At 49.9% G+C, this 13,733-nt stretch overlaps 1 protein-coding gene across 1 annotated transcript in view; it reads left to right on the forward strand.

Annotated features, from left to right (window-relative positions):
- Window positions 1–11,170: 11,170 nt before the first annotated feature.
- The window catches only part of SLC6A13 (solute carrier family 6 member 13), a 30,742-nt gene continuing 28,179 nt past the window's right edge, over window positions 11,171–13,733 (forward strand). The window contains exons 1-2 of the mRNA XM_066320125.1: window positions 11,171–11,229; window positions 12,626–12,847. Of these exons, the coding sequence (XP_066176222.1) occupies window positions 12,631–12,847 (217 nt within the window). The 5' untranslated portion in view covers window positions 11,171–11,229; window positions 12,626–12,630. The remainder of the gene's footprint in view (window positions 11,230–12,625; window positions 12,848–13,733) is intronic.

Genomic DNA, 13,733 nt, shown 5'->3' on the forward strand with positions numbered 1-13,733 from the left:
CAGCTGTGGTATTGTCTGTAGATCCTAGGAGTTTGAATTTTTATAAAAGCGTATGCAGAGAAGCCAGTCAAAGCCAAGATGAAAAAGTGTTTACAGGTCTGCTGCAGCTGTGGGAAAACTCTCACGTTTTGGGGACAAAATCTCAGTACACAAAAAATAATAGCTCATGTATCTAGAAAGGTACATGTCTTAATGCTGTAGTCTTCAAAGGCTACTTGCCACTGCTGGTGTTACTTCTTTTCATGTGTCTTATACAAAAGGTCAAAGAAATTACCTAAGCTGTTGTGAGGAGCTGAAAATGGCCGGGGCTTGAGTTGTATAGCTTGTGCAAACTATGTGTTTTCAGGTTTTTCTTGTAAAAAACAGGGCCTGGAATTTGGCAGCTTTGCTTGCAGAGACAGAAATGTCACTGCTGGCCTTCAGTACTATTGTCTTTAGGATCTGTGCTTTTGACAGATCTGTAGCTGACTGCTTGTGCAGACTGGACCATTGGTGATGAAGGCTTAAGGGGTAATATTGTTGATATGATGGGAATTATCAGAAGGGCTTGGAACACAGTCACACAGCATAAGGTAACAGGCAGTTGTCTGTTGTATCAGCCACACTGTGAAGCATGCATTGATCTTTTCAGTTTTTAGAATCATAGAGTAATTTAGGTTGGGGTGTCATCTGGGTCAACCTCCTGACCAGAGCAGTGCCGACTTTAAAAGTAGGTGAAAATTTTCAGGGCTGTGTCTAATAAAATTCTGAGTATTTCCAGGGATGAGCATTCAGTGACTTCTCCAATTTTCCCAATTGATTTTGTAGCATCTTCAGTGCAAAATTCACTTGCTGTAATGTGCCTGTTGCCAGAGTCTGGCTCCATGTCTCTAATTTTCTGATTTTCTCTATTCATCCATTAGGTAGGTGGAGACTCAGGTCCTGCAGCCTTGGTTTCCATGCTGAACAAACCCAGCTCAGCCTCCCTTGAGCCCATGGCATGAGCTGCAGCCTTCTGACAGTCTTGGTGGTTGGTGTTGCAGGCTGGTCAGTGTACTGAGGAGTCCAGGAGCACTGGATGTGAAGTGTTGGATACCTGGGGGGAAATAACTTCCCTTAACCTGTTGTTGATACTTTTGCTGTGCAGCCTCCTGCAGGGCTGGCCTGTATAGCTGCAAGTACTGCTGATTCCTTTCCTTCCTTAGCCCCAGGTCTTCTGGTTTATAATGTTTCAGATGCAGAGCTTAAACTTTCCATCAGCACACTACTTCAGCCAGGAGAGATGCAACTGACTGGGAGTTCCCTCCTCCTGTGCTTTGGGCTCTGCTGTTCCCGTCCTCTGCCAGCCTTGTTTGATGTCATCTGAGCGTGCTCTGTGCTGCTACCCAGGTGGGTGAGACAGAGGTACTGAGGTACCTGAGGTACTGCACTTGCAGCTGTCCATCTCCAGGATTTTCCAGGAGTCCACCCCATTTTTCACTGCCATTGTAGGTTGTCCATCCACTTCCTAAGTGTGTTTTTGCTGTAATCAGGGTAAACACCCACTGCTCTCCCCTTGTCCATAGAGTTTATCATAGAAGGCGGCCAGATGAGGTTAAGGTTATGGTAGTGACTATTACCAGTCATTTTATTCCCCTTGTGGGTGTGGATGTTGGTTGGAGGAGGATTGGCTCCGTCATCTTTCTCCCCTTCATTGAATGGGCATGCTGTACAGAGGGCTCATTGCAGTCTATCAAGAAAATGATCCACCTATTTTTCCTAGGGTTCAGATGTTTTCCTAGAGGTGGAAGAAGTTTCTTAATATCATTCCTGAAATTATTGCTAAAATTGCTCTTAGAAGTTGAGTGCAGTGGTCTGCTAAAAGCAAGATTTGAGGTTGACTCCAGTTAGATGCAAAGGAAAAGCAGGGAACTCCTTCACATCCTCTCCAGCTGTGGTCACTAAGAATGTGTTTGGTCAGCCTGCCTGAACCAAACAGGAACTCTGCTTGAAGCACCAGGGCAGCAGGAGGTGCAATAAATCCAGCCCTTATCGGCATTCCAGGCATGCTGGCTTTGGGAGGATGATAAATGTGTGCAGCAGCTGGAAACTGCACTGCAAGACATGGAGAGCACTGAGCCTTGTGTCATGGGATGGCACAGCACAAGTGAGTGTTAAATTGTAGGTAAAGGAAATGAAAGTAGCAAGGGTTTATTGACAAGTATTTGTGAGGAGCTGTGCTTGCAATGGCTTTGAAACAGAAGCTGTGCTGCAGTGAACAGTTCTAATCCGAGGTGGGGCATTGTGTCTTAATCGGAGGATTTTCAGAGGTCAGTTTTTGGTAGTCTGTGTATTCCCCCGCCTCCCCCTCCCAAAAAAAGGCATTTAAAGCCAAGTGCCAGAGGGGCTGCTGTGGTGTTTATACCCAAGGAGAGCAGCCATCCCTGCACACAGGTCCTGGCACGATGGTTGGTGTCTGCGGCCAGCCTGGCATCTGCATTTAACGGGGGGGTGACAGGCTGGCAGAAGCAAGGGCTGCATCCTGGTGCAGGTTGGAGCAGCCCGTGCCCAGCTCACCCCCAGGCACTGGGCACAGCTGCTGCTCCCCAGGGAAAGGTGCTTGCTGCTGCTGCGCTGCGACAGTAGCAACAAAGCCCACGCAGGTCCATGCTGTGCATTTGAGAAACAGCTCAGGTTTTAGTGGGATGTGTACCACACTGTTCACTTCTGTCAGCTAATGATTTAACTTTTCACTTCATACAGCTGGAAATTCAGTTAATCTGGACATTGTCTTGGTAGCACTACATCCCATCGTTTCCTTTCCCAATAGCCCCTTAGGCAGGAGGTAGATGCTTTAGCTCTGCTTGGAAACACTCCTGGGGGAGACACTGGCTGCTGAGAACGCCTGGTGGAGAGGTGGAATCACTGGCAGCACTATGCCTGATGCTGAGGGACCAGCCCCAGGAGAGAGTGTGCTGCTGCTGCCAGAAGGGGAGGCTCCGCCAGTGTAACCCATTACCAGGTTTGTATCCCATTGGTAAGCTTTGAACACAGCCCAGCTTCTCACTTTCTGGGCCTTACCATCTGCCATGGCACTGGTTCTCTCTGGTTTCTGCTATCGAATAGTCTTGGAGTGGTCAGACTCTGGGATTTGGGGCACACAGAGTACACAAAGCTGAGCAAATAAATAATGGAAGAGTGCAAAGCCACATGAGAGGTGTTCATAACTTAAAGGATTTTTTTTCTTGCTGAGTCATGTGATTCTAGGAAGCTGATGGGTCAGATACCGCTTTGGAGCAGACAGTGGGCATGACCTTTGTGTAACTCCTGTTTGCAGAGTGTTCAGAGAGTGCTGCTGGACAAGCAACACCTGAGATTTCTGCAAAAAGGAGCTCGCTTTGCTTTGCCCTAAGCAGCAGCTGTTCCATGTCCCTTTTTCTCAGCTCTGGTGATCTCAGAGAAACATGATTGTTTCTAGTGCTTTTTGCTTTTGTCCCCCACGGCCTTCCATTACACCTTGGGCAGTCCCTGCTATCAGAGAAGTGAGGCCGAAGGAAATCGGACAAACTTCCTTTGCAGCTTTTTGTTTTGCTCCTCCCAAACTCCCTTTACAGCAGAGGAGGTCTCTCCTCCCACCCTCCTAGGGCTGCCTGGCTCCTTCCACAGAAGCCGTGTGACTGCAGACCGTCCATTGGCATGGCTAGGGGCAGATTTGGGCAGCAGTAACGCAGCTGTTTCCTGGTTTGCTCATGTGAACCCAGGGGTTCTGTTCTAGCACTAGGGTGTGTGCACTTCAAACCTTGTAGTAGGTAAATCAGACTATCAAAGACCAGTCTTCTTTTTTTCTGTAGATCCCAGTTATGGTGAACACCAAAATTGGAAGTTCCACTGGCTTCATGTTTTCAATTATTTGCCTAGTCTGAACACATCACCAGGTTTTGTTTTGTTTTGTTTTCCCTGATCACCATGAAAGCTTTGTATTTGGGTTGTGACAGAATTAATGAACCCACGTTCCCTGTACTTGTCAGATGATTGGCAGGCGGTGCCTGATCCTCTGCTTTAGCTTGCAGGGATCAGGAATGAAGTGTCCTTGTCAAAAAGAGCAGTGATGCTATGAGCCTCCCTGGCTGAAGGGGAGCAATTAATGTTCACGGTGGAAATTCCTTGTGTTTGGGTATATTTCTTCACGTGACCTTTGATCTGGTCAGCCGGTTGAGCATCACTGAATTTATGGTGGCAAAAGGGTGATGTGGCTTGGAATTTGACAGAAAAAACGGCGAAGAGTGAAGCTGATGAGCAGCAGCAGCTGCCCTTTCGTTTCTCTCCACGGGGCTCTCAGGACAACTTCTCCTCTGAGTGTGTGTGTGGGTCAAGCCAAGCAGACCAAACCTGTGTGCCACCAAACCCTCTGTGCCTGGGCGCCCCTTCCCTGCTCCTCTGCCTCTCCTCCTCTTGCCTGGAAGGGTTAGCCTTCTGCAGCCATCAGCTGCATCTGTTTTGAAGCTTATCTTTTTCATCTCTGGCACTCATCAATAGAAAAATAAGATTGCCTTAAATTATCAAAACTGAGAAATTACTTTTTTTTTTTTTTCTTTGAGGAGAAATGAATAACCCTGAAAGAGACTTGGTGCCGTACGTTGCAACTGACACCAGAGCCGGAATGACTTGTAGACAGGGGATCAAGCCATGGTATGAAGGCTTGTGATTCTTTCTTCAGGCAGAATTCCACCCACCACGGGAGCTGAGTGGGGGCTCCAGGTCTTGCTCGTGTTGTGTCTGAGCCCCAGCAGGCATGGAGCCTGTGCAGTGCATGGCTGCTGTCTGCAGGACCTCAGCAGGGCAGCCAAGGGCAGGCTGGAGACGCAGCCTGGCAGCAGCACAGATGTCTCTGCTTCCTCCTGCACTGCCTTGGCTGCTGGTGACCAGAGGAACAAAACAAGAGGCAAACTGCTGCTGCTGAGCAGTGCCTAGGAGCTCTCTCTCATTCCTTGTGTCAGACTCGAGCTGCCTGCAATGTTTTTAAGAGAACATCTCCTGGCAGTGCAAGGATTTTTATTTTTTAAATCTGCTGTAATTCTGGTTTTTGGAAGCTGGATAAACTGAACTCGTGTTTTATTTCTTTTTGATCATTTTTTGAATGCCCAAGTTTTCACTTTGTCAGCTTTTGGGTAGAAAACTACTTGTTTGAAAAACTTCTGAAGACCTCTCACTCTGTCAACCAATTTTTGGCTTCTTCCCTGCATGGGAATGTTGTGTTCTGAATAGTTACCAGCCCAGTAGCCGTGAATTAAAAAGTCCCAGAATGGAAACATTGTGTTCTGAATAGTTACCAGCCCAGTAGTCCGGAATTAAGAAGTGTCTTGTTTTTTCTTTACTTTTTAGAGTATTTCAGTGGGTATGAGCCGTTGCTCTGAGGTCACTGCCCAAATCTTCATTGTTTAAAAGCAGATTATGGGGTTTCTGTCAGGTTCCAGTTAAGTGAGTACCTGTCTAACCTCTGAGAAAAGTTTTTACTGCCAGAACATCCCTCTTAAAGACAGATAGGGTGCAGGGACATGCAAATCCCTGCCCTGTCAATGGCTTTGATGTCTTTCTGCAGGCAGGGCCTTTCAGTCTTAATCTTCACCTCAAAGGAGTGGGATGTGCAGAGGGTAAGGAAAGGCCATTGTGGTCCCAATACACAGCTCCCTTTCTATCCCTCAGGTTACCCTGACCTAAGCAATCTGCTCGTCCTGTGCCTCTCGCTTGGGCCACTTCAGCGCCGCTGCTGGAATTATGATTTCCTTTGGTATGTGGTTCTTGGTATGAAAGTGTCCTCCAGTTGTTTCCTTGGCTGCAACAACAAACTGGTGGGTTTTAATTGCTTGATGCAACTATCAACTTTCACATCAGGAGGCCCATGAGTAGATTTTGGAAGAGCAGTGACTTCTGCCCTCTCCCTAAGATTTGCTCAGGCTCAATTACCACAGTTACTCTGCAAGGGTTTGTTCAGGTGGCTGGTGAAGTGGGAATGGGAAAGAAGCCTGAGAACTGGTGATATTCTGATGGAGTTGAGGGAAAAGTAGAAGGAGATGCCAAAACAACTTCAAGCCTTTAGGCTCGTGAGTCTTTGCTTGTTACTCAGCTCCTGCTTATATTGTATTTTATTATTTTATAAACACATATATAGGTATCTATACTTATGTGCTTATGAGGACATGACCTTGCAGTGCTTTCATTTTGCCCATAAAGAAATGAAGATGCTTTTGAATTCTGAGCAGAAAAGCCCCTTTTCCTTGCTCATGTGTGCAAAGGGCCAGTGTTTGATGGAGCAGTGTACTAAGGAGAAGGCAAAGCAGAGGTTAAGATGCAGATCTGCCTCCTGCACTCCTGCTGCACCTGTGATTGTGCAGTTAATGCTGCATGTTCCTGCTTTAGTCTGGGCTTTGGTGCTCCCAACAGCTGAGTGCACACCTGAGGAGCACCTGCTGCTTTCCTGCTCTGGGGGAAACTGCTGGGCATAACTCAGGGAATACTGGCAGGAATCTGCAGCTATGCTGCTGCTGGGAATTCCTGTTGCAACCGAAGCAGGACTAGGGGCACTGTTCTTCTGCTCTCAGCTGATCTCTTCCTGTGCTCTGCCATGGTCATGGGGAGGTACAAAGCAGCACACTGTCACCTACACACTGAGCACTGTGTAAGCACTGCCCCTGCCTGCACAGGAGTGGGGCAACAGCAGTGGTATCCTCAGGAGCTCGTTTTCCAGCATTCTGAGTGTGCGAGCCCACGCTCTAAGCTGTCCCTGAGCTCTGGCTCATGCAGAAATGTCACCTGTTTGTCTCCAGTGTGCAGGGCACAATGTCCACACAGAGCACGCTGCACACAAACTCAGGCACAGACATGAAGCCTCTGCTGCACTGCAGGCAGCCAGCAAGGGCAGGGTTCTTCCAGCCTCAGGATTCTGCCTCTTCAAGCCTTGATTTGGAAGCAGTTATTCACAGTCTCTGAATGAAAGAGAAAGGCTGCAGCAAGATCTTCTGTCAGGCAGGGACTCTGAAACTACAGTCGCAGAAGCACAAAAGCATGAAGTGTATGTGCCTTTCTGGGACAGAGCTTAGTGGCTCAAGCAGGAGTCAATCCTTTGGCTTCTTTCTCTGCTTAAGAGTCTCCAGGTCCTGTAATACGTCAGGCTCTATTTATCCACTTCCTATGCGTATTTGTGACAATTTTGCTCACTGCAGCCGTGGTTGCTTTAAGCTGAGCAACATTTTCAGGCTGCTCAGGCCAGTAGCAGGGTGGTTATCAGATGGAGGAAATGCATCGTGTTTGCTCCGGCCTTTGGTTCCCAGATAATGTAATGGCAAATGGCATTCCTGGGAGGTGGCTCACAAGATTGCACTGCCTGCACACGTGGAGCCAGTTTGTCCTGAGTGACACAGGAGCACAGGGGGACGTGGCACTGGGGGACACAGTTGCTCTCAATGCTCAGCCAAGGCCAGATATGGCTGATGGCTTTTCCGGTTGGGAATGCAAAGCAGCAGCAGTTGTGGCCGGGCCACTCTCCTGAAAAGACTTTGTTGGTTTGGGACATAATTCATTTTAAAGTAGCTGCGACTTGCACAGCAGTGAGAGGTATTTGTCTCCCCATAAACATTTCTCTCTCCTCTGTTCCTCTCCTCATTTCTTTATGTAGGGGCCTTTTGAAAGCCTCCTCTTTTTAGCTTTGACCTGTCTCTCCAGGTGGCTGGAGATGGCTTGGTGCTTTGGAGGAGAGAAATCCAACACTTCTTCCCTGCTCAGCTGGACATCAATGTGAAGCAAGACCAGACCTGGGAGTAGGTTCTGTGGTTCCTCCCAGAGCATGAAGCATCAGCACTCCTTGGGTGGGCTGGGGGCAGTTCTCATGCACATCTGTTCCGGACAAAGTCAAAGGCCCATATTATCTCCAGAGGCTTTTGTTCCATATTTGCTTTCTTTGGGCTGTATCACTTTCCTGGTAGCCCAGCCACGGCTGCTGGTGGAAGACTGGGATCAAGCTGAAGGCAGAAATCTTGGCAAGTGTTCTAAGGTAAAGAGAAAGATAGGAACAAAATGCAAGATGAATCAACAGCCTTTAGGATTTTCCAGCTCTTTTCCTGACTGAGGCATGAGGCACTCTGGCAGTGGCCCCCCGGTCCAGAGCTCTTGCTCTTCTCCAGAATGAGTGTTGGAAGAAGTGCCTAAGCCAGCGGTGCCCCAGCTGCACAGCTGGTACAGCTGCTCAGTGCTTGGAGCCTGCCTGGATCTTCAGGGCCTGCTCTGGAGCATTGCTGCAGCATGGGCTGTCCCAGGAGAGGGTGGGCGGCAGCCTGCCATGGGGCTGAGAGGAGTGTGGCTGCTCTGGCTGGTGCCATCACCAGCCCTGTGCTCAGAGGAGGTGACTGAGCAGGCAGCCTCTCATTTCACACCCGCTTCAGGGGAGGCCACCCCCAGTAACCCCCTTGGGCCATGCTGGGGTTGGCATGAGAGTGACACAGGTGCCAGTGTCAGTGCTGCCACTTGCCAGCAGTTGTGGCACTGGAAGGTGCTCTGCAGCTGCTGGGGGGCTCAGCTTGCACCTTTCCAGGTGACATGCACTTCTACAAAAGCTCCTCCCTGGTGTTCTCCTTAGCCATGTAAACTTATGTGTGTGTATCTATCCAGATATTTTTAAATGCTGTTATTTTGGTGGATCTCTGGATGAAGTTGTTTTCCTGTTACCATAGCATGCATATTACCTAGGTTTGTTCCTTTTTAATATGTTTTTTTAAAGATTCATATTTTTCTGTTTCTCTTATTTGTTCATGCAAACCTGTTCGGTAAAGCTTTTTTTCTGACTGTCCCTGTTCTTCCTCTTGCCTTAGATACAGCCACACTCAAAATCTTAGACATTGAGATTTCATCCTTTGCATTTTTCCCTTCAGATTTTTCATTGCCTCTAATGGGTTGATTAAAATCCCACTCAATTTCTTTGCCTTCTACCATTTCAAATATATGTATTGAAAGTATATTTTATTTTGTGTTGTCTCAACTGGTCCTTTGTGGTATTGTTGGTTCTTTTCTCTTTCTATTTGCTGTAGAAAGAAAAAAAAAAAAAGAGTCAGTCTTTCAAGTAATATCTCCCAGAATGTCCATATGGACATTTTCTTAGTTCACTCCAGAATATGTGTGAAGTGGTGCTTTACTTCAAACATGCTTAGCTCAGGATTTTTCGACTTGCTTTTGCGCTTGTAGATTTAATATTTCCCCTTGCTGCTTATGTTTACACTGAACATTTGTTTTCATTTTTGGGTTATTGTGGTGTTCAGCGCAGTCCTTATCTCACTGGGTGGAAGTCAAATAGTCTGTAATTGACTGCACATTTTCCTATCTTAGTCTATTGGTTCCTGCCAATTAGCTTGTCGTCTTGTTGATAAGATTGCTGCTATCTGTACACTGCAGTAATTGTGCTTATCCAGGGATATTCATGCAGTGGTGCTGACGAATGCAATAGTTTGACAATCTATAGAAATATTTCCTTAATCAATCTCCTCTCTCCTTACACCAATCTGTTGCTTGTACAAGGCAAGATCTTTGTCTTTACTGTTGTTTTTAAATCCCTGCATTCTTACCCTATTTAACAGCTGCACTATTCCCTGTGAGATGGTTTCTGCACAAAAAAGGATGTGTTCTGTTTCTCCCCATATTGCATGACTTCTCTTCTGGAAGAGGGATGATGGGAAAACCGTATTCCCTGGTTTTCAAGAATCACTGATTTGGACCACCCTGTTTAACTGCTGCAGAAGAGGAGCAGCTCTGTGTGGGTTTGCTTGGTTCCTTTCCAAATGATATTCTGTGGTGGTGGCCACAGGTACCACGTTTAATTAATTATGCACAGTGGGAGCAAAAAGTGTTTAAATTTATTTTACGTCTGAATTTTTCATCAAATGACATTAGTTGTTACACCGTGAGATGTAGTGAATAACATATTCGTCTTTGTCTTCCTTTTTCCTGGACCTTTGATGTCAACCTCTTTTCAACCAAGCATCTGTTCCTGAAATGAGGAGTTGTGGCGTGTTTGATCACTCCTTGGCTGAATTAATTCCTTACCTCTGCCTGCCTCTCTTCCATTTCCCTGTTTCTCCTGCGGGAAGTCTGGTGCTGTGTGGATTTACCCCAGATTCGTGTGGTGACACCACAGTGTTTGCTGGTTCTTTGCTGCTGTTCTCCTTCTCCCTTCTCAGACTGCCTGTACGTGTTTTGCAGCCACTTTACACATCTTGTACACGGACCCTGACCCCGAAAGTGTTATTTTTTCCCCCCGTTGTCTCTTGCCTCAGATATATATCAACAGATGTAATGAAAATATTTTAAAACCTTGTCTCGTGTGTATCCTTGGGCCATCACAGCTGCAGCACATCCACCATGAACAATATCCTGTTCTGTTTGCCTCTTTTACGGCCCCTAAGCATGGAGCTAATGTCATCATTACCTGCTGTAATCCCGAGACCTTCTGGAGCAAGAACAGCTCTTTTTGCAGCCCAGTGCATAACTGGGGCTGCTCGTCTCCTTGCTATAAAACTTTCCATCTCCTGCGTGGTTACCCGTTCCCAGTGCGGCTTCCCGAGTGGAGTCCTGGGAGGGGGCAGTGCTGCTGCTGGGAAACCCCAGTGGCAGAGATGCCCGTGGGTGGGGGAAGAGAGTTTGCGACCTGCCCAATTCCTGACCGGGGCTGTTTCGGGCCCTTAGTAAGAGACAGCAGAGCGCTCAGCTCAGTTGGTTCCCGGCTTTGCTGCCTGCCTCTGCTCCCGGCCGCATCCCAGCCCTGGGACCCGCGGGGCAGGCTGCGATGCGGGCTCTTGCCCTGTGCCCGTGAGCTCCCCGCTAAGGCGCAGCCACGGCAGCGAATTCACTGGAAACTCCCATGGTTTGTCTCTTACCTCTCCCCGGCGGGTCTCGGGGCTTCAGCTCCGTCGGGCAGCGCTGCGGAGACCGCCGTGAGCGGTGCTGTCCCTTTGTCCGGGGCCAGAGCCGGGCGGGGAGGCGATGGAGAGCGGCAGCCGGACGGAGCCCGGCGAGCGGGGGGAACGAGCCCCTTCGCTCTGGCCGTGAAATCAGTCATGTGTGGGTTTTTGTCCAGCCCTGGGGGGTGGGGGGAAGGAATGTGGGCCGGGCGAAGTCTAGGATTACACCCCACCGCCGAATTTTTGCTTTCCGACACTTTAAATAGCCGGCGCCTTTCGGCGCTGCCGTCGCCGCTGCCGTCGCCCGCGCCCCGACAGCGCCGTCCGCAAGGTAACACCTCTGTGTCTGTGGCCGTCCGGCCCTGCCCGGCTCCCTGTGCCCCTCACCCTCCCGGGGCCGCCCTGCCCAGAGCTCCCCGAGCGTTTTCTGCCGGTTTAATAATTCTCCAGCGCGGAGGGCTCCTCCCAGCCCTTCCTTTGGGCTGCTGTCAAACGCTTGCCAGTGTTTCTTACTCCTCTTCGTGTCCCCGAGTGTTTCACAGGGGCACGGTGCAGGGGGAGCGGAGAGGTCCAAAGTGCTGATTTGCCCGGTTTTAGCTCTCCCCGGACAGAGGAGTTTGCTGCTTTGCCCTTTCCTGCTCTCCTGGCGGGGAGTTGCAGGCAGGGATGGATGGCAGCGCAAGGCTGGGGCTGGGGAGCACTCTGCGGTGCGTGGAGCGGGCTCGAGGGCTGGCACTGGGAGGGGAACTGCCCTCCTTGGCACCAGGTCCTCGGCAATCCCAGCTCTGACACAGGGAATTGGGAAGATCCACAATCCTCACCCTTTTTGCTGGGGAACTCGGCAGCCAGAGGAGCATCCCGCCTGGAAGGAACAGGCTCAACCCTCCCTGATCCTGCCAAATCCTTCCACCGCCTCTTGGAGGTACCTGGGGGAAGGTGGGCAGTGAAGTGGTGCCCACCTACTCTCTGCTGATCTTCTCTTCGCACAGACGTGTTTGTTTAGAGATGGTGCCGTGGGATCTGAGCACAATGCTGTGGGGACTTTTGCAGGAAATGGGCAGAATTGAGCAAGGAAGATCCCAGATGCCAATGACTTCTGCACACTTTATCCTGTGCTGTTAGAAAGACAGCACCATTCTAAAAATCACCTTTTCATGCAGCCTTGAAGATGGTTGCTTGAACTGTTGCTTGCATGCAACAGTTGCTGCCATTGAAAGTTGTTTCAGTTTGTTCTCTTCCTAGGTCTAGGACTTCTGTGTGCTTTGTGCATCCATTGCATGGGCTGTAAAACCAGGCCTTGGTAGGCAGCAACAGAAGAGAAGAGAAACCCTTATAAAATACTTTGTCAAGTATTTGATCCTGCTGTCATCCCCCTTCTGCCCTGTGTCTGTTCCCCACGCCTGACACAGTGGGAGCTCCAGGCTGAACTGCTGGGTCTTCTGTGTAACACTGGGCTTAGAGGATGGGCTTCCAGAGACAGGAGTGTTTTGAGATGAGGCAATTTAAATTAATGAAACTAACGGTGGCTTTTAAGGACTAGTTTTGGACTAGGTAGTGAAAATGCATGTGTACTCTGAGAACCAGCAGGAATTGGTATGGGGAGAAAGATAAGAGCAGTTTGAGGTGTGTGTGTGCATGTTCTTGCCCCTCTCTTGCCTCCCGTGGCCCAAATTTCTGCCTCTTTGCATGGATTGGGCTGGCTGTAATGAAGGGAACTCTTTTTGAAGGTGGGATGGATTACAGAGTCCCCGGCGCTGTCAGCAATGGCGAAATGGTGTCCACACACCCTGGCATGGAAAAGGAGAAGGAGGAAGAAGAGGAGGAGGACCAGACACTGGAGCGTGGTCAGTGGAACAACAAGCTGGAGTATGTCCTGTCCGTGGCTGGGGAAATCATCGGCCTGGGAAACGTCTGGCGCTTTCCCTACCTCTGCTACAAGAACGGCGGAGGTAAGTGCAGCCAGGGCCACCTGGTCACAGCACGCCCCCTCCAATCCTGCCAGCTCCTCAGCTCTGCCCACATCATGGGGCCAAAGATGTCAACCTGCTGAAAGGGTATTGCCAGCTGGGCCCTGACCAGGGGCTTGTTCTGAACCAAATGGGACATGGATAACAGCGGCAATATCCCCGGGGTTCTGATGGCTGTAGCTGTGTGAAGAGGATGGTTATATGCAGAGGGAAGGCTGGAAGAGCAGGGAGACAACTCAGCCTTCTGGGCCATGTGTCTCACTTGAGGCGTCCCGTGGGGATCGGACGGTGGGTCCTGGTGGGAGAGCAGGGGGTGCTGTGAGAAGCCACAGGGCCCCAGTGTCTTTGGAGGCTCTGTGAGTAGGAGAGTTCCAGGGGAACTCCCAGGAGCTCATGAGCACCGCTCCTGTGTGTGTCCATGGAGGGCTGTGCCCTGGGTGCCGGGGGCAGGGACAGGCCAGAGCGAAGGGTTTCTGCTGCCTCGGGTAGAAGTACAGCAGCACTCCTGCCCCACAGCGTACTCCCTTGGCATCTACTGGAGCTGGAAGGTGGGGGAGAGGGGAGCCCTGCCTCTGGTCCCCACGGCAGGGCTGTGAGAGGGCAGCTGGAGGTGGCTGATGCAGAGCCAGGGAAGCAGGGCGTTCTGAGGTGCCAGCACGGCAGAGCTGCTGAGGCCAGGCTGCACTGTGTCTTGGCAGCAGACCTGGGCTTGCTGTGCAGGTGGAGGCTTGCTGGGGGCTTCCACTGTTTGTGGCTGCCTTTTAAAGGACAAAACTTTCCAAAATGAAGACACGGTTTTCCTCAACTTTGGCTCAGAGAGGCGTGGAGAGAGGGAGCTGCTCTCCCTGTCTGGAGATTGGGCTGCTAA

The sequence above is a fragment of the Sylvia atricapilla genome, chromosome 5 (assembly GCF_009819655.1).
Source record: "Sylvia atricapilla isolate bSylAtr1 chromosome 5, bSylAtr1.pri, whole genome shotgun sequence".
Taxonomy (NCBI): Eukaryota; Metazoa; Chordata; class Aves; order Passeriformes; family Sylviidae; genus Sylvia; species Sylvia atricapilla.